Source organism: Aphelocoma coerulescens, chromosome 1, assembly GCF_041296385.1.
Source record: "Aphelocoma coerulescens isolate FSJ_1873_10779 chromosome 1, UR_Acoe_1.0, whole genome shotgun sequence".
NCBI classification, from domain to species: domain Eukaryota; kingdom Metazoa; phylum Chordata; class Aves; order Passeriformes; family Corvidae; genus Aphelocoma; species Aphelocoma coerulescens.
Window position 1 is genome coordinate 119,179,715 of NC_091013.1, and position 21,515 is coordinate 119,201,229.

The following is a 21,515-nucleotide window of genomic DNA, read 5'->3' on the forward strand; positions in this document are numbered from 1 at the left end:
TAAAACTCCACAGCCAAAGCGAAGCACCAACAGGAGGGAAAAGAACCCAGGGATGGAAATCCTTCCACACATGAAGGATATTGGGTAGGAATTCTAGGCTGGGAGGGTGGTGAGGCCCTGGCACAGGGTGCCCAGAGCAGCTGTGGCTGCCCCTGGATCCCTAGCAGTGTCCAAGGCCAGGTTGGATGGGACTTGGAGCAAGCTGGGATAGTGGAAGGGGTCCCTGCCCATGGCAGGGGCGGCACTGGATGGCTTTAGGGTCCCTTCCAACCCAAACCATTCTGGGACTTTGTGACTCAAGTCCCATCTTGACAATCTCTTCTCAAACCACAGTTCACAGCACATTAAATATCACAGAATATCCAGTTTTTCAGGACACCCAAACTAGGGGAATATAATCTTGATTTCCAGTCCAGAGGAGGCTAGAGGATGCTCCAGGGGCTGGAGCCAGGCTGGGAGAGCTGGGGGTGTTGGGTATAAGTCACCAACCTGCTGCTCGTGCATTCAATGAGACCCTCATTATATTAATGGGCTCAGAGCAAACTATGCCTTGTTTGATGACAACATAATTGTTATTTTTGTGGAAAATTGCTCTGCTCACCCTGAAATTACTGATAGTCCATTATACTACTGTTCCCTTAACTGTTTTAAGGGGAGAGAAAAACTGTTCTGGCAACAGAGTGCCTGAACAGAACACACATCTTTACACCTTCAACCCAGCACAGAATGGGTCTTCACCTCAACAGAGTCCCTAATTTGAAATAAAAAGAAACTAGAAGTAAACAGAAGTTCAGAGCCTACACACATTTATCTTTCTGAATGAAATTCTTCATTGTTCAGCTGTAAAATCAAGGTTTTCCCCTCTCTGATTTCATTTACAGTCTCCATGTGCTTTGTGTCTCCTGGGAATGCCATGGAATCGACCTCTTCTCCCTGGAGATGGATGCCATTGCTGCCAAACATGAGGTCTCTGATGATGAGGCACAGAAATGTCATTTTTAAGTGTAAATAGATGGCAACAAATCAAGCATAAAGTGGACACTTCCTTTGCTTACTTACTAAAGAGAATTTTGTAACTAAGAGCTCCGAAGTTTCTTCACCTGTTATTACTCCAGGGCTTCTTCCTTGTACTTCTCCTCCCAAACCCTCCTCTTCGCTGCTCTCAGTCTTCTGAGAGCTCCTTTTCGGCCCAATTTCTTCTTTATTCTTCTTGTTCCCGAAAAGTATTTTGTTGACGGAATGAAACAGCTCAGACCTGCTCCTGGGAAGGGCTGCTGGGCTGACAGTTCTCTGGAAGGAGGGGCTGGGGAGCAGCTTCAGAGAGGAGCATGGCCAGCACTGGCCTGGTGGTCACACACTGCTGCTTTTCCCTGGAATACTGAAGTCCTGGCTTTCTTTCCTCAGGTCACTGCTAAGACAGGACCTCAGAAGAGGAAAGACAAGACTCTGCTGGAGCTATTCCAGAGGAGGCCACGGAGCTGCTCCAGGGCTGGAGCCCCTCTGCTCTGGAGCCAGGCTGGGAGAGCTGGGGGTGCTCACCTGGAGAAGAAAAGGCTCCAGGGAGAGCTCAGAGCCCCTTGCAGTGCCTGAAGAGGCTCCAGGAGAGCTGGAGAGGGACTGGGGACAAGGGATGGAGGGACAGGACAAGGGGAATGGCTTCCTACTGCCAGAGAGCAGGCAGAGATGGGATATCGGGAAGGAATTCCTCCTGTGAGGCCCTGGCACAGGGTGCCCAGAGCAGCTGTGGCTGCCCCTGGATCCCTGGCAGTCTCCAAGGCCAGGCTGGACATTGGGGCTTGGAGCAGCCTGGGATACTGAAAAGTGTCCCTGCCCATGGCAGGGGGTGGAATGTTTGAGGTCCCTTCCAACCCAAACCATCCTGGAATTCCATGATCTTCCCTATGTACCACCAGTTCATCACCAGGAGTCCAAGCCTTGCACCCTGCCACAAAAGCTGATTTTTTCCCAGATGAAGGATAGCAGCTCCTTCTGGGAATTCAAAGGGCTTTCCATGACGAGCCTGTTGACAAATACATTCCTGTAAAAAGACCCGGAGATGGCAATTCCTGCAAGGAAACGAGCACTTCTCACCATCAGCAGAAACCCAGGGGTCGGGCAGGGAAAGGAGCGGTAGGGGCGAGGGGAGGGGAAGGGAAAAAAGGCTGCAACACCAAAGAGTCTTTCAGGACTCATTTATTCGAGCAGTGCCAAGGCAGCTCACTGCTGCAATATTTTCTTCCTGCACTCAGAGCCAGGGCTTTGGGATCTAATAAATCATCGCTGGCCGCAGAGACATTAAAATTCTAGCCCAGTACTGCATCAGATGAAACGAGGCCGAGTGCCAGCGAGCACAGGGAGAGGGAAGGGCAGCCACACACACTTTAAAACAAGTATATGAATGCATTTGCATATAAGCAACACCTGATTTTGGCTTCACACCAGGCTAAATCTAATGAAACAGAACAGTGAAACAGATCTGCAGCTGGATGATCTTTAAGGTCCCTCCCAACCCAAACCATTCCGGGATTCTGTGATTAATAAACTCAACTGCTCCACTTCGGGAAAGCTGATCCCCATTAAATTAGAAATAAGATATTAGGTGTAAAGCACAGTAGGAAAACAGACTCAGTAATTAACAGATCTGGTACAAACCAGGGAATTATTTCTGAAGCTTATAAAAGTCTTTTCCAAATCTGGCCCAGCTCACGTTTCTGTCTGTACAAACCTCTGTGCTGGATCACATTGACTGCGCCCGGTGTGAGAAATAATTGTGCACCAGGAGGGAAGAAAAACTCAATATTTAATCTGAAAACATTTTTGCAGAAGTCAAGCCACTAAATTTTAATTTATGACCTCCAGCCTGAAAAAAACATAACGAGGATCTGACCACTTATTTTTCTGTGCAAGATGGAAAAAAAAGGTGTGGGGGGGGAGGAAAGGCAGCAAATATTAAGGGTTTTCAACGGATCACGAGGCAGCCTTGGAGCTTATTTGCAATCATTTAATTCAAGCACCTGGGGATTTAAGAGGTATTGAATGTGTGGGGTGCAAACATGCACAGAGAAAAACAAGCCAGGATATGAATTTGAACTGCAAGTGGCAGAAAGAAATATGCAGGAAAAGGCCTTTATTTTAGACTGGGTGCGATTTTAACTCCGGCTGAGAGATTCCCTGAAATGTGGGGTGCCAGGGCTGTCCTGGTTTATGAACAACCCCCATCTCTGACTCCCACAACGACAAGTTCACCTTCCAGCTCCATGGAGTCTGTGGCAGAGGTTCCCAAAGCCCCCATCCCTGGAGGGATTTAAAAGCCACGTGGATGTGGCATTTTGGGACATGGGTCAGGGGTGGCTTTGGCAGTGCTGTGGAACATCTGGACTTGGATCACATTAAAGATCTTTTCCAACCTCAATGATTCTGTGAGGCTGAAATAGCCAGTGTGATTTTGACTTCCCACACAGAGGCTCCTTGTTCAGGAGCAGAGTAAGAGGAACTTAGAGGAAAAGATATGGAAGTGAAGGGAACATGCAGAAAAAGAGGTTTTAAATGGTGGAAAACAATTGGCCATGGCTAAAACAGAGAAAAAGGAGATGGCTTGGAGACACACTAGAAATTAATAAGCCACCCAAACACAGTTTCATTCTCTGATATGCAAACTCTAAGAAAGAAGACAACAAAAAAACCCTTCAGTTATCAATTTTAATACTGAATGTGTATTTAAAGGGCAAAAGCAGTGGCTATAATTTGTCTATATGCAATTTAAGACACAAATTTGGGAGGGCTCATGCTTAAAAATAAAGCTTCTCTTTTCCCCAAGTGAGTGAAGAACTTCACAAGATGTGCCTGTACTCTATAAAAGCAATTGAGACACAAGAAAATTCTCTGTTCACCTTTTATTTTCTTTAAATGGAGCACTTTTCTCTTCAAAACATGTTTCCAAGGCTGTTTTTTCTTCCCCATCTATGCTTTTTTGCTTCTCTGCCTCACAGTTTTTCCCTCTTCAAGCGTGGCCATTTAATCTTTTCATTTCTTTTCCACCACGAGGAAAACCAAAATCAATATTGTAGCCAAGAAATGAGGCAGAAATAAACCAGTTGCACAGACTGACCCAAGCCTGGAGGAGGAGAAGGCCCACAATGAGGCCATTTGGGAAAACAGAACATGAGTTTTGTTTGCTTTTAAGATCTGAGACTATTCAGTTCCTTTACAACACAGGGAAACTCAAAAGCCTGTAAAACCTTCTCCAAACAGTTACAAAACAAGGGGTAAGGGATGTTTCCCAAAGTTTCTATTAACTCCTTGGAAGGATGGCATCAGTTGGACCAATCTCCAAACGAGCTGAGTGGATGTCATGGATTATTTTAGCACCACAGAGTCATTAAGGATAGTAAAACCCTCCAAGACTATCGAGTCCAACCGTTCCCCAGCACTGCCAAGGCCACCACTGCCCCACGTCCCCAAGTGCCCCATCCACACGGCTTTGGAACAACTCCAGGAATGATGATTCCACCATTGCCCTGAGCAACCTCTGCCACTCACAAACTTCCTTAATCTGACCCAAACCCCCTCTGCTTCCTTCTCCCCCCAAAAAAACTACTCCTCCCTCCTTCCCTTAGTGGTTTTACGCTTTCTACAACCTCAAGAAAGTGCCTGAGTTAAGTCATTACGAAGACGGCCATTTATCCATCGCTGATCTCAGTGCTGAAACTCAGCAGCTTCCAACACTGAGGAATGCAGCAAGTTGTTTGGAAGTATTCCCGTACGAAAATCACGCATTTAAACATAAAAACAGCGAGAGTCTACACAAGTCACAGCTCATTCTTCTCCCAGTCAAGTAGGATTTTCCTGTCTGCTCTATACACACCAATTAATAAACATGAAGAAACGCCAGAGGAAAAATATTCACTGTATCCACTTCATACATTTTTAATCACCCTGAAATCAATTCAACACCCTGAACACGGTTTAGAATTCCTGTTCTACAGACCCGGTAAGCGATGGATCGCCTAATTAAATCCAGGAGTGGCATTTCCCAATCAATGGAAGGGGCTGACGTGCATGCACATCCTAGAGCAGAAGGAAAAGTAAGGAGACAGCACCTCTACCCTGCCATTTGCCTCGTGTTCCTCAGTGCTCCTCATGAAAATGCTGAGGAATGCCAAAAAGAAAGGGCAAAAATATAAAGTTCGTCCTCTTTGACAGAGGAGTTGTGAAAGAACTTGGTTTGTGAGGCCAAAGAGCTGATCTGCCATCAAAGGCCCAGCATTTCCAAGAGTAATACAGCCAAATTACAATTGTAAGTTAATAAGGACATGAAATCATGCCTAGAATTATCTTTGTCCCACAAGACATATGCAAAGGAGGATTAAAAGCTGACAGCAGAAGTTCTATCAGAACATCCTTCTATCTTCTACAACATCAAAGGCCACTGACTCTCAACATCCCAATAAATGAAAGGAACAGTCAGGAGTAAATGAGGTCACTCCTCACATGTGCAGTTGTGTCTGAGGTTCAACACTGAATACAAACGACAGGGATTAGGACAGGAACACACGTGAGAATCCTTCACCTCCTGTCCTGCCAACAAAACCAACGGCCAGAGGGTGCAGATTCCCTCTGTTCATCATCATGTCCAAACAAATGTTGTGGTTTCACCTCGGGGAAGAAAAAATGACAAAACCTGGGAATTTTTAAATTGGGAGTGCTGCAAACAGCCTGACTCAGGGATGTGTCTTGCTCTTCAGGAGCATGCAGGGGTCCTGCGCAGGGAAAGTCCCTTTGCTCCGGAGCCAAGCTGGGGGTGCTCACCTGGAGAAGAGAAGGCTCCAAGGACACCTCAGAGCCCTTCTGAGGGCCTAAAGGGGCTCCAGGAGAGCTGGAGAGGGACATAGGACAAGGCATGGAGGGACAGGACACAGGGAATGGCTTCCCACTGCCAGAGGGCAGGGTTAGATGGGATATTGGGAAGGAATTGTTGCCTGTGAGGGTGGTCAGGCCCTGGCACAGGTTGCCCAGAGCAGCTGTGGCTGCCCCTGGATCCCTGGAAGTGTCCAAGGCCAGGCTGGATGGGGCTTGGAGCCACCTGGGATAGTGGAAGGTGTCCCTGCCCATGGCTGGGGGTTGGAATGAGATGTTCTTCAAGGTCCCTTCCGGAAACCAGTCCAGGATTCTGTGAGCATCTCTCCCGAGCCGCAGCATGACCTGCGAAATGCCGTGTGCTGGAGCGATGTGACACAAAGCCCTTGGAGATTTCCCAACCAGCTCTGCAGCTTTGGGCCCTTGGATTTTATTACCATTTATTATTTAGGAATAACTCTGCCGACCACAGAGTCAGCCTAGCGGAGGTTCATGAATCACAGCATCTTATCAGCATATTAATCAGCTCCTGGGAGGGAGAGGGAAAATGGTGTGAGCTATCACAAACACTTTATAGCTTCACGCTTGAAGTCAAACAAGCTCCAGGAGAGACTGATTCTTCACCCCTGATTCCACACCAATGGGCTAATCTATTTACTGCAGCACTGGTGCCTTCCTGGAGTGGGTGCAAGGAAATGGGAAGGGTAATGTGCCAAAGGAAAACCAGGTGGCTGAGCAGCTCCCATTTGGGGCAGGTAAAGTGAATTCTACTAAGAATAAAAAAAGCAAATTGGAGGCCTTAAATACATTTTAAAATTAGCCTCAACTAAAACAACAGCTTACATGAAGATCCAACTTAATTACAGTCTGGTTTAATTAAAGAGTAAACAACACCGAAACACTGCTGCTGACGGTCCAAAATCCATGGAATTAGCGGAGTGGAAGCCGTCACCAGCCGGGCATGAGGAGCCAGGACTTGGAGCACAAACCTGGCATTGTGCAGATGTAGCTCTGTCTGCAGCTGGAATATTCTCCCCATGTCACCTTCCCTCAGCTCAACAGCTGCTCATCCAGCAGCAAGGAACACTGCCAGCAGAAGTTATTCTCCTCCTCTTTCAGTTTCCGATGGAAAACGGGAAGGAGGGTGCAATTCAACGGATCTGGGAGTTCTAAGGACCCCAAAAATGAGACACAGGAGAAGCCACCAGTGCTTAATAAATCCCTTAGTCCAGCACAGGGATTGTTTTCATAAACATTGCTCTTATGAATTGAACAATTCTGATTTTATCTCACCAAGTAACTGTATTTTAAAACTTCCTTTTTTAAACTTAATTATTATTTTCCATAAAAATCCAGATAATCCAGATTACACCTGAAAAATTATTTAGGAAATCACTGTCCTTCACACTTCCATTAAGGAAGATCAAAATGGAAAAATAAAGAATCTGAATAAACGGATGGTTCATCAAGTACTTGAGTATGTGCCAAGGATTTCCCATTCTCCCTAACACAAGGATTTCCTATTTTCCCTAACAGCCAATCTGGCAGAAAAAATTGGATTATTTATTTTGCAATGGACCTCTCTCCCTACTCCACCAGAAAACAACACAGAAATGAGAATGAGAAGAAAATCAGATTAAAACTCATTATTTTAGCCTGAAACTACCAAATAAATAAAAATAATAAACCAAGTATTAAGTAGTATAAAGCATTCACATTTAGCACAAAAACCTCCCACAAAAGCATAGAATTCAATCTGCCAGTATCCTGGTTACCATTCCTGCTTTCTTTCTGCCTCTATCCCACCTGAGTTTTATTCCACAGCTCTTTTCATAGCTGCTGAGACCACCCTCAAGAGTTGCCTGTCTTTTCTCTACAGAGGATAAAATTTAAATTTTCTCCTCCTCCTTTGCTACAGAACTTTGGGTCTTTCATTACATATTCAAACAAATTCAGATTTAAAAGGGTTTGTAATACTATTTGCCCAGGAAAAAAACCCCTCTTCTGTTAAACACTTTTTAACTTCTATTTTGGGACTCCACTGTAAGAGTTCAGCCCACTGACTCCTTACCTTCCACCTGGGCAATAGAAGAATCCAGCAGGAATATTCCTGCTGTGCTGTCCGACATTCATTTCTTTGTTTTACCATTGATATAACCGAGGACCTTGTTTTAATTTTTCCACTCTGAACTGCCTCCAGCTTTTTCCTCCAACAGTATCCTGCACATCCACCATTGCTTTCTGTGCATTTACCACAAATTCTGGAAGACAAATGCCTGAAGGACGGTTTGGGATGAAACCGGTCTCTGGGGGCCACCTCGTTATGATCCCTGCATGGATCAGAACTGGCACAAGCTGGCCAAGTCAAATTTTACAGATTTAAGTGCATAGTAGAAACTTCACAGTGATCAACCAGCAGGTTATTTTAGAAGACAACATCCCATTAATGTTGGCACTTGACTAACTCCAAATGGAGTTCTGCAGAATTCACGTGTTCAAGCCCAGGTTGGATGGGGCTTGGAGCAACCTGGTCCGTGGAAGGCGTCCCTGCCCATTGCAGAGGGTGGAATCAGATGAGATTCAAGGTCCCTTCCCACCTAAACCATTCTGGAATTCCATGAATTCTTTCATCTAAAGTAGATTTCCCCCTCTAAAATTCTTCTGGAAAGGTCAAGGTCCAAATTCTGACCAATCTGCACCTCAATATTTAAATAAAATTGTCTTATGAAGTGCCAGAAAGCAGCTTCTAAGACACCCAGGATTGTATGAAAGCAGATCCAGAAATGTACATTGAATGGATATTAAGGCGGAGCTTTAAGCACATGCCAAAAAAAAATCTAAGTAAAGTGGGAGAGAAGTAGCCTCTTGTGCTAGAAAGCCACAAAATTCCTGTTATTTGCAGAGCAGGAAAATAACTGTGCACTTATGAGCTCATTCTATCACCCAAGCGCTGCTGGAGTCCACAGTCCTCTCACAATGGGGAGATTTTTGAAGAGACTGTTTCACAGAGATTGTTTTTTTTTTCAAGCCTCTTGTGCTTTCACTGTGAGACCAAAGTTCCCCCAAGCCACAGTATCTCCAACAAAGCAGCTGCATAAATTGGAATGGGAAAGAGAAAGGATGAATAAAAATGGGGCAAAACGCCTTTGAGGAACTCTCTGCTCTGCAGTCTCAGACAGGGCTCCTCACAGCCCCACTGATCCACCAGCTGGAAGAGCTGCCAAACTCAACCAGAATATTCCATGCACAAAGGAGCTGAGAGCATTTGATGCTCATTCCCATTTGCTGGTGACCACCCTCCTCCACAAAAGCACATTCCCAAGTAATTCCACACATTAGGTGAAAGTCAACACATCCAACCGGTAACGCAAATAGAAACCAGGAAGCCCTAACACAACATGATACCCAATAGCTGATTACATTCCCCAAAATGGCATAAAAAGAAGTTTTCCAGGGCTGATTTTGTAAGGGGGTTACAAGATCAAAACAACTTGAGGTGAATGTAATCCACAGGGAAAACCAGATACACCTGAACTGGGATTTTCTTTTTCCAAAGCACCATTTCTCTCCCAGCTGAATTCTTTCTGTATCAGTACACTTTAGTTCCCCACTAGTTTCATAATTATGGTAAACATCTTTCAAGGCCTTTTTGGAGTGTTAAGGAGGACATTTTTAGACAAGTCAGTTCTAAAGAAGGTTTCAAACGGACATCAGACTTGCTCTTCAACTTAAGATTAACTCAACCAAAGCACAACTTGAAATAAAAAAAAAAATCACTCAATAATGTAGCTTAAGTTACCACCTATCACAATAACTGGATGCTCTCCAGCCAAGGGGCTCTTGGCTGTGGATGTTCATTTCCACAGCTGGATTATTCCAGCACGTGCCTCCAAGTCACTCAGTGCAGCTTCAGAGGGGAGCCCTCCCACTGACCATCCCAGCACCTTCTTGCATGTTTTGTTAATCTAAAGAAAACCCCTTTGGATCCTTTTCCTTAGGATTTCCAGGGCATCCTCTCTGCATGAATTCAGGCCCAACTCTTCTCACCACCCTCGCTGTGCTGGCTTTGCCAAAGGGTTTTTGCCATGAGTCACATTCCCATGCGGTTCCCTGATGTGAAATCTTTCTCCCTCATTAAGGGATTAACCACCACCACCACACACAGGAAAAGCCACCAACCCCTGTCCTACCTGTATAGGCCATGTTCTTCGGGTTTCCGTAGGGAGCCCCAGGTTGGACGGGGCTGTAAACAGGATTCATGGTGGAATATCAGGAATTCTGAGGACAAAAGAAAAGCAGAGTTGAGACGGTTGCCTTATGTTGGCTCCCGAGCCGCCACCTGTGCAGAGTCCTAATAGCATCACCCTGTTAGAATTCCAGACACAGAGAGCTGTGAAGGAAGGGATTTACAACCAGACATTACAACCAGATAGCATATTTAATAATTCAAGTTTTGGATCTCTCCGTTAATTCCCACAACTTCTCCGGCGCTGCATATTCTGCCTACAAATGTACCTGGAGCAGATTCATCTTCCACATCCCTGCTCCAGGGCAGCTCAGGATTCATGACCTCACTTCCAGCTTGCAATGAACAAAGAGGAGGAGGCACAAAGTCAGGCAAGGAATTCTCCCCCTTGGAAGAGCGAACAGTTCTTGGGTGATAAAACCAACCCCGCTGAAGACCTGACCTTTCCAAAAGCAGCAGATAAAAGGCCATTTGCCGCTGGCGAGATGAAGAAGGGCAAGTATTGGTGAGCTTTCAGCGTGAGCTGACTGTGAAAACCTGGAGGCCAAGGCCTGGATCCTGTGTGGGGCTGGGCAGGGCCACCCCCACAACCCACCCGTGTCCCACAGGGAATCTCGGTCACAGAGCTTACGTGAGCAAGGAGATTTCGACAGCCCTTGTGCTCCTCTCTCCAATAAAGATGATGAAGCCGGGTCAGCCTCTTGCGGGTTTTATTAAGAGGAAAGCAAGTAACTTGGGAATTTGTGTCTCCTAACTGTCAGTTAAGCAACTGGCTCACTTAATTATCTTAATGAAGCACATTCTCAATTCTGATTAATGGGAAAATCAGTCATTAAGCTTTATTAGGCGACACATTTGTCTCCACAGCTATCTAGTGGTAATTTCACACCAGAACCAAACCCATCTTGCTTCAAAATCTGGGGGTTTTGTTAAAATGTGTTATTTTACAGTTCATAAATAACAGCATTCTCTCCAAAGAAGTCCCTCATGATGGACACACAATTTGTTAGATCATTAACTCCTTTTGCTTTACCTTTGGAGAGTAAACAAGTCAAACATTAAATGTTAGCACCGATTGACTTGACAACAATTAGTGCTTAATTAATTAGCTGTCCCTCCACCCCCAAGTTAGCACAGAAGGAGCCGTTCTCAAAGTAAAGGAAATCAGGGTTATAGAGCAAGTGGGAGGAGAAGGCTACAGGGAGACACAGAATTCCATCAGTGGCTTCACTAACGCACAGCAGAGCATTAAGAAGATCTTTAGGAAAATCAGGGTAAGACCAGGCTGCCCAGAGCAGCTGTGGCTGCCCCATCCCTGGAACTGCCCAAGGCCAGGTTTGATGGGGCTTAGAGTATCCTGATCTAGTAGAAGGTGTCCCTACCCATGGCAGGGGTGGGCCTGGATGAGATTTAAGGTCCCTTCCACCCCAAATAATTCCATGATTTTATGAAACAAAATTTAGGAGGGTCACTCTTCACCTTTCCATTGTTCCTCCCCAGAAACCACCCAGCGACTGCTGGACCTGCTCCCAGCAGGGCTGGAGTCACAGCTGCTTTTCTAAAGTGCCTTTTCAATGCCAGCATCATTTCATTTGTACTCTTGTATGTGTAAAGAGTACAAAAAAAACATAGTTTGGGGAAAAAAAGAGTGTGTATGTGTGGCTTGCATTAGGTGTTGTACCAAATGGTAAAAGCAAAACACTCTTATTGAGAAGGATGAAAGAAAATGCTTTTTATCCCAGATGAAAAGGTTGCAGTCATGGTGGGGGCTTGTGAGCTTGTGAGGAAGAGGTTTGTGCTTCCTCCCTGCTTTGTATGCAGGGTGCGATTTCCAGACAGCAGGAAAGAGCCCCTGCAAACGGCACTTGGGAAGGATGATTTTCTCTCCCATTCTGCAAGACAATGCCATCCAAAAATACATTTGAAATTCATTGCAGGCACCATGTTGTGGCATTGAAACAGCCACACTGAAATGGGAATAAAACAGGATTAGCAAAATTAAACCTCCTGCACTGTCAGAACCTGCAGCGTTTGCTTGTGGCCATGAATACCCAACAAAAAGAGTACTAAAAATTAATTATAAACAGACAAACACCAGTGTTGCTCTATTGCAGGAGCTTCCAGTGCTTCCTAATCTCTGAGACAGCGACGCTCAGTTGCTCCGAGAGATTCCAGCAAGGAGTAACTCCAGCAGGAATGTCATGGGAATAAGCTGCTAGCAAACAGTCTTGGGATACTTTGTGGCTGTAACCTGGTTACGTTTTCATCTATTTTATCGCTCCTGTGAAAGTGCAGGACACGCTCCCGTCACACGAGGGAACTGCTCCACGTGAAGGGCAAACAGAGCCACAAGGGAGGTCGGGAATGGCGCTGTCACTGCACCAGCACCGGGACAACGCGCCCAGCAAAACACGCCTGTGCTGGGGATTTTCCAGGCAGCAGAGAAGGGAAATGTCTGTGCTGGGAATGCTGAGCTTGAACTTGGTGTGCTGTGAAGTGGTTGCAGTGCTACTCTGGGATGGTTTTGACTCAGAGCAGAGTTGGGATTCACGCATTGGAATCGCGCTCTCCCGATGCTGCCAAGCAAGGGGACAACAGGAAACGGCATCCAGCTGCAGCACGGAACATTTAGGTTGGCTATTGGGAAAATGTCTTCACTGAAAGTGTGGTCAGGCATTGGAACAGGTTGCCCTGGGCAGGGGTGGAGTCTCCCATCCCTGGAGGGATTTAAAAGCCACGTGGATGTGGCACCTGGGGACATGGAGCAGTGTGGCCTTGGCAGTGATGGGGAATGGCTGGATTTCATGGCCTTGGAGGGCTTCTCCAACCTTAACGATTCTGTGATTCAATCAGTGTGTCCCCAACCCCTGGAAATCAGGAATCGCCACATCTCCAAAGTCCTACAGCCACAGGACACTGGGAACATCTCATCCTGTTGTTTTCCTCTGTCACTGGTTTACTTTGTGCTTTGGGAAACACCATGCTCAGATCCCCCCATCCCCATAGAGGGGTTTGCAACCCCCATCATTACGGTTGGAAAAGATCTCCAAGATCATAAAATCTAACCTCTGACCAAACATAAAATCTGAAAGAACAAAGCAGGCATGGAAAATCCAGGAAGGTAACGAAGTTATTATCAGTATCTTTTCAGAGTAAAGGAATGAAATCTTAACAGAGAAATAAATATATTTTACATAAATATATTTTACACTGTTTTTAAAACAGTGACATGGACAGGTGAGTCTTCCAGGCTCTCCAGAAATTAAATAGTAGCTCTGAACTTGACAAGAAAAGAGTAAACAATGGAAATGGGAGCTGTTCTGAACGACAGACATTTTTCCCTTTTCTTTCAAGTCACTCCTTGTGTCAGGGTGATTTTCCCTTTAAACTCCCATTGCCTTGTTTTTTGTGGCACTGGGATGCAATTGCTTTTGAGAGACCCATTCCTTACACTCTGGAAAGAGGGTGGTATTTTCTCTGTGCCAAAAGTCATTTATTTCACATCAGGCGGCACAGAACCAACATGAGAGATGGTGAACAAAGAAAAGAGATACGTTTCTTCCTTGATCTGCACATCACCTCTTTAAATTAATTTTATACAAATTGCATGCTAATAATATTCAGCCAAAGTCTCCTTGAACATGAAAAGGCCTCCTGACCTTACACTCCATGCAAATTCCACTAATTTTCTGACAATTTTTCACTTAAGTCGTTTGAAGTTGACCCTCACTTGGGATCCGCCAAACAATAATTAAATTACCTTCCAATTCATCTGCTAAAGGTTAATGTAGGCAAGTTACAAGGATATATCCCACCTTTCCCCAAAAAAGTCTGGGACAGCACACACGAGCTTGGAGATTTGTTTCCATAGCGAGCAGCTTCCTCTTTCATTTATTCTTCTTTTCAGCAACACCTTAACTAAGAATTGATTGAGCATCTCTCACGTGAAACAAAATATTGAACCTGTTATAGAAATGTAACAGGTTTTTACATAAGGTGAACACATCAGGCTGACACATGGAAACCCAGACTGGTTTGAGTGGGAAGGACCTTAAAAATCATCCAGCTCCAACCCCTGCCATGGGCAGGGACACCTTCCACTATCCCAGGTTGCCTTCTCTTCTCCAGGTGAACACCCCCAGCTCTCCCAGCTGATGTCAACCTCCCCAGTGGAGGGAAAGAACTAAACCCCATGGAAATGCCTTGGAGTGAGGGATTTCTCTACAGCACTTGAGCTTCCTGATCTCAAAAACCAGCAAAGGGAAAACAAAGCTGATCCTGAAAACCTACAGTCCTACAGCATCTTCCATCAGATCCACCTCCAAACCACGACAGGAGCACTCAGCTCTTCACTGAGGAGACACAGGAGAGTGTCCTGGGAGACAAAACCCTAAGGAGCCACATTCGCATCACCTACTGCCTCCTCTGAGATAAAGAATTAAATAAACCCGCACACTTCCAACCAAGAAAAGCCTGACATTTCTAACAGCAACAAGCCCTTTTGTCTTCGTTGTATGAAAAATGAAATGGATGATTTATAAGCACAAAGCAGCTCTTGACTTTGGAATTTGCTGACCTCACACTGCCCAAAACATAAATGCTGAGGCAAGAAAAATCTCAACCTTTCGTTTGCTGAAGTTTACGATCTGCTTAAAAGCCAGAGGATCAAAAAATGATAATTCAGTTATTAATTCAATTTAATAGGCTAGACTCCATATTGAAATACAGTAAAGGAAATCTCTGTCCTCCCTGGAAAGGACTAGGAAGATGGGGTCACTTGTTGCACAGGTGAACCTGAACGTGGGTGACAAAATATCTGGACATTGTGTTTGCCTATTTGAATTTGGCAGAGCTTACTCAAACACCCCTTTGAGGCTAAATAAATAAGAAGTGATTGAATCATAGACTCACAGACTGGTTTGGGTTGGGAGGGACCTTAAAGCTCATGTACTTCCAACCCCCTGCCATGGGCAGGGACACCTTCCACCAGACCACGTTATTCCAAGCCCTGCTCAATCTGGCCTTGAACCAGTTCCCTCAAAAGAAATTTCAGAATGAGAAAAACTAAAAGATTCTGGCACAGCTGGCGTTATATTAACTTGTTTCCAGAGACGAAAATGTCTTAATGCAGATGAATTCTGTGCTGCAAATTCCCAGCTTTTTATCTGCAAGTCTGATGGGTTTCACCAGCAGGTAACCAATAAATACATGTATTTTTAAAAAGATCTAACATATCTGCCCCAGTGTGTCCCAAACCGTTCTCAGCAGTTCTCAAACGACTTCCTTGATATATTCCTATTAACTTCTCTAACTTGAGGCCTTGCTGACTTCCCCATTGGAGATGAACCCTGCTGTACTCTTGTACTCGGTGCTTTCCAACTGAGCCACGGCCTCCTCCAGCTGATGATCTCCATTCTTTTATCCTCCCTATCCTACTTCATTATGTTCTGCTGAAAAGGCTTCTTGGAATACGCAGCTTGAAGACACTTCTCTCTGCTCCTTTCTTTCTACAAGCACTGCTTTGGGAGATTTCGGTTGGCCATCAGGAAAAGCCTGGATTATAAACATCTATCCCACAACATCACCCAATCCCTACAAAAAACCAAACAAAATATTCTTAGTTTTCTTTCTTATCTGAGCCTTCTTGAGCTGCTTTAGAATTTTGTCCCAGTCAACCATTGCTCCTCCTAAGAGAAGCTGCACTGTAGGAGTCAGACAGAACAACCAGACACAAAAGTTATATCCACAAAAAGACAATTTATGACACTAATAAATATAATCTTCCCCTGTTCCAAGCTCTTTAAAAATGTGAAATAATTGATCACCTCTTTGGCTTTGTTTTACTGATGCAGAGAAGATGCAGAAGAGGAATGGGCTCAAGGGTGAGCTCCCAGGAAGTACTGGAATAGGTGGAATAACCATCCCTGGAAGTGCTCAGGGAACACGGGCCAGTGGTGGCCTTGGCAGTGCTGGGTTCACAGTTGGACTCAGTGGTCTCAGAGGACTTTTCCAACCTAAACGATTCCATGACTCTAAGGTAAACCAGACCATACTGGCAGGACCAAGATTCAGGTGTAATACATATTTTCCATCACATTATCCTCAAACAAGCTTTAATTTATGTTTTGCTCCAAAATTTCCAACCACTACCACTAAATACTCTCCCTCCATTTTTATAATTACTCCCCCCAAAATGGGAGAATCCCTTTGCAGCCAAATATTGAAAACATCAATCCTTCCCACAGATTGCAGCAGGATAAAGATCTAAATTTGTCTGGGAGTCGATCACACCATACAAAGTCGGCACATCAGCAATACAAGATTCCTGGAATTAAAATCAGATGAGGGCAGAGATGTCCTTTTAATGCCAGATGGGTCTGGCTTCCCTGGGCTTTATTTGGTCAAATCCACTGTGCTGCAGGTTTTGGCTGTAATTTGTCACTTCCAGCCATGGCTATTCCTCATTGTTCTCTAGCAATCTTCTCCCAGGTCCTGTTTTCTGGTCACTTCTGGGATTTCTTCTCCAGTCAAGACTGGAAACCCAAGGCAGGGTTGAGGAGCAGCTCCAGCCCCACTTTCCCATCAGGCAGCACAGCAAATCTCTCCCTGTCCTCTTCTCTTCCTTTGCTCACATTGATGGATGGACGCAGATGGGGTTTAGAGACTGGGAAACAGGAAGATGAACAGTGCAAACGGAGGGGATCAATCCTCCCTAATAGTCCCTTCTTCCTTAAATATTTTGGAATCTTTGTTCTGAAACAAAGCAGTACCAGGGAAGATGAAGGAGGGCCCAGGCTAAATCTGTCAGCAGAAAGGGAGCTTTGGCAAGAAGTTTGTTTATCATCGTCTTTTTGTAATTTCGTGTTGGCAAGAGGCACTGTGTTAACGAGCCCAGGAGCCTGAAAGTCTTTCCCATCCATAGGACAGGCAGACGCTGGCATTCCCTCACTCCATTTGGAAACCAAGCTGCATGGAAGGAGAAAAACAGACTCCAGATTTATGCTGGGCTTGATGTGCCCCGTGCTATTAAGGACCACCAAAATCCAGAAAATATATGGGGCAACTCGGTACCACTTGAAAAATAAGCAAAAGAAGTTGCTGACTTTTTGGGGGAAAGCTGCCAAGTGATGAATAAACAGAACTCAAATTAAGAAATTAAGAAATTCACAACGATCACAGGCAGGGGTTTAACTTCCTAAGGAAACATGGGATAGCACAGGCTTAAAAAAAAAATAGGGATGAGCACCCAAAGGCACTGGTGTTGCAATTATTAATGCAAGCCTTCAAAATAAAGATTGCTCAAACTGAAAATATGAAATTAAATAGTTGGTTTAGATGTTAAAGACTCACTTCATCACTTCCAGCTCTCAAAGACTGAAGTGGAGCGGGAGATCAGGTGTTTTACAGCTCGGTGCCCACAACAGCTTGGCACCATTTTCCTGAAGGTTAAGCAGTGCTGGTGGGGATCACTGCCTGGTCATCACATCCCAAATCCAAGGGTCTCCATGGCCAACCTGTGCAGTGCTCCTGGGTGGAAGAGCCATCTTTCAGCATCCTTCTCCCTACCAGGAATGCTTACATCCTTCCAGGCCAGGCTGGAGGGGGCTCGGAGCAACCTGCGCCACTGGAAGGTGTCCTGCTCATGGCAGGGGTGGCACTGGATGAGCTTTAAGATCCCTTCCAACCCAAACCAGTCTGGGATTCCATGATTCTGCACCTATGCCCTACTGCTCTAGTATTTCTCCAACTCACATCCTATTGGAATTCTGTCCTACTTGGCATTTCTTTCATAGACTCTGAGCCTAATCCTGCAGAAATAAGCAGTAAAACAACACGTAACCAGCACAACAGAAAGAAAGCTTGCACAGATGACCATGACAGAAATCTTTAAACAAAGGCTATGGATGTCCCTAAAGCTGTCCTAGGCCTCAAACACAAGTCGAACATTCCATACAGGAATTACCAGAGGTTAGTGGCAGGCACTTTGTAAGAGACAGGAGCCAATAATCAGGGCATGTATGGCATGATTCTCTAACACATGCAGTATGCACTCAATTAGCATATTCATTTCATAACCACTGTTAAAGCCAAGAATTTTCCAGCCTGCCATTACAGAGGATTTTGCAGTGCTTTTATTCACCTACACACTCATTCAGCTTTCCAGTGAATACACCCAGCCCAGGAGGCCAAAACCAGGACTGCTTTTGCAGCAATACAAAGGAAAGGGCTGAAAGGCCACAGCAAGTCAACAATTAACACTTTTCACAGATTTCTGGACATTCCTTCCCAAACTAAAGAATGGGAAGAGAAGTTTGAAGGAGCTTACAGCTTGCAGTTTATATCAGGGAAAAAAGAACTGCTAAATCCCTAACCCATGATGGCTGGAAAACCCGGCTTTGCCTCCTTGTTTTCCATCAGGGGGATAAGACTGGTTTGGGGAATGAATGGCACAGCAGAAATTGCAGAGCAGCCATTCCCTTCTTCCTTAAAATAACAGTGAATGCTGACAGCATAAAAACAGTTTAAAAAGTCCTGGGAGTCTCTCGGAAATGTTTAAAAAGAAAAGCTTAGTCTGAAGCAGCCAAGCAAGTATTGGCCTTCCCATGTGAACATTTGTACTCATCTCAGTTCGATTCCTCCTGGCTGCAAGGTCAAGGAGCCAAGGAGCCACTTGAACAACCAGGGCTTCAGCATCCGTGTGTAGGTTAAACAATCACAAAATCGTGGAATGGTTTGGGCTGGAAGGAACCCTGAAACCATCCAGTTCTACCCCTGCCATGGGCAGGGACACCTTCCACTAGCCCAGGCTGCTCCAAGCCCCAATGTCCAGCCTGGCCTTGGACACTGCCAGGAATCCAGGGGCAGCCACAGCTGCTCTGGGCACCCTGTGCAAGGGCCTGCCCACCCTCCCAGGGAACAATTCCTTCCCAATATCCCATCCAGCCCTGCCCTCTGGCAGTGGGAAGCCATTCCCTGTGTCCTGTCCCTCCATGCCTTGTCCCAAGTCCCTCTCCAGCTCTCTTGGTTCAGTGCCAGGGGAACATTTGGACTCAATGTTCTTGGAGGCTGTTTCCAACTTTAACAATTCCATGATTGTCCCTATGACTGATAATTTAATTATTCTTAGAATTCAGTGTTGATTTTACAACACACTCAGGTGTAGTCAGAATAAACCCACCTGGTTTAAGCACACAGAGCTGTCTGTAGCCTCGCCGCTTCATATTATAAACTCCACAGAGAAAAAGCCTCTTTATATTGCACAAAAGATCCCAGCACACATTACACAGCAATTCCATGATTTACAGTGCACACCCTTATTTGTGCCTTTTTGAAAAAGAAGAAAAAAAATCAGGCCTTTGATTTGCAACCAATTTGTGACACATTTCTTTTCATGCTGATAAGCCTCATCTCTGTACATAATAAGGCTTTTTTCTGCCATCATTTCTCCCTAACAATTCAATTTTCATCTTAAATGAACTCTATCAATCATACAACAGGTGCATATCACCGACTCAAGAGACAGATTTCCTTTCTCCAGATTTCTCTGTCCTCTGACAATGCCCAAATTGATAATAACTGTGATAAAACCTCCAGTCTGGTAGGGGAGTAATTTTGTTAAGATTTGCTCTACTTTTTAATGAATTCACAAGTTTTTTTCCATGCTTGGAAAATAAACTCAGTATTCCCAGAAGATGTTTTGTGAAATACCGGTGGCATGTTTTTTATTTCCTTAATAAACAACAGAAACTGAGTTCCTGGTTTCTGTTCAATGATTAATTCAGCTTTAAGAGATGATTCCAACAGCAAGGAAGAACTAACAGGAGATCTAGAAGGAATGAAATATATAATAAGCAGCCCAGTAGGCAGCACACGCTGTGGGTAAGACAGAAACCAGGCTGGATGTGCATCCTCTGGAAGTGCAGTCCTAAGATGCTGGACAACGTGATCGGCACAGGGGACACAGGGAAAGCACAGAGCAGGGCCTGGGCAATCTTCACAGGAATTGCCAGGCAACAGGAGCGAAAAAAATGTCCTTGAGGGACAGAAAAGGAGGGCAAATTGTGAGAGTAGCCACGACCTCTACGATCTGGAGAGCCTGGGAATACACACTTCAGAAAGAACAAATGTTACACAGCAAGACACTTCCCCAAGGTCCCCCCTTTCTCTACATTTTTTCCCAAACTGACTTCCTTCAAAAACTATAAAATAATCTGGTTATTCCTTTTCAAATAATAATATGCATTTAATCACATTTGCAATATATATTTTATATTTTCATTTCTTTACCTACACAAATTTAAACAGAATGGTGCCTGTATTAATAACCAGAGCACAGTGAATGACACTCCACTAAGTATTTCCATAAAAATTTCCCAGGGCACAGGTGCCCCTGCATTACTGGGGCTGTGCTATCCCACCAGCATCCCTCAATGTGCAAAACACCCCTAGTGCAATTCCAAAGGAAGATGGAAGATACACAAAACAATGGGAGGAAGATGCACTTCACACCCCTCCGTTTTCTCTGGAAATTAAAACCCAGCTGTGCCCAGATTTCGGTATCAGCACAACAGTGTCAGATTTGTCCTCCCAGTGTGGCTGAGGGCTATGGAAATGTAATTACAAAGCATTTTAGGGTGGCACTTTTAATTTCCCCCTCAGGCAGCCTGTTTGCCACAGGCACCAGTTCATGTGTGCGTTCTGTGGGTGGTTAAGCCTTTGGCAGAGGAAGCCCAGGTTTCCCCCTGCTCCCACTCTCAGTTTTTAAATGAACACAAGCCTGCAGGTATTTCCACTTCGGTGTGGATGAGCTGAGGTGAAGCTGCCATTGATGCTCTCACATCCCTCCTTTGTTCAGCCCAGCCAACACTGAAAGCAGCTCTAAAAACATGAAACGTGCCTGCACCTCTCTGGTCTTTCATCTGATGTAAAATACCTGTCACTGGCTGAGAAGAGAAAGGGAGGTCTGATACTGAAGGACAGGAATGACATTTTGGAAGGATTTTATTCTGCATTTTCACAGGAGAACACAACATCTTGGCAGAAGCAAAATATTATTCCTAGGAAAAGGTTCTTCACCCAGATGGAGAACTGAACAGGCTCCCCAGGGAATGGACACATCCCCAAGGCTGCCAGAGCTCCAGGAGCATTGGGACAGTGCTCTGATGCACAGGGTGGGATTGCTGGGGTGTCTGTGTCCTTGTGGGTTCTTTCCAGCTCAGAATATTCCATGATTCTATGATCTGTCACAGCAGCCTTGTAGAAGGAATGGAGCAGAATTCCCATCCCCACCACAGCACCAGCTCCATAGCTACACTCCTGAGCTCTTGCTGACCCAAGACTTGTAATCTCCTTCTGCTGGAGCATGTTTGATACAAATGCTAATCCTCCTGATTTGCAATTCACTGTTGCCATC

General features: G+C 45.1%; 1 protein-coding gene across 4 annotated transcripts in view; it reads right to left on the reverse strand.

Annotated features, from left to right (window-relative positions):
- FAM168A (family with sequence similarity 168 member A) overlaps window positions 1-21,515 on the reverse strand; it is a 128,389-nt gene that overhangs the window by 50,381 nt on the left and 56,493 nt on the right. For all 4 annotated transcript variants that reach the window (XM_069026645.1, XM_069026627.1, XM_069026635.1 and 1 more), the window contains one exon: window positions 10,047-10,134. In XM_069026645.1, coding sequence (XP_068882746.1) covers window positions 10,047-10,116 — 70 coding nt within the window. In that variant the 5' untranslated portion in view covers window positions 10,117-10,134. The remainder of the gene's footprint in view (window positions 1-10,046; window positions 10,135-21,515) is intronic.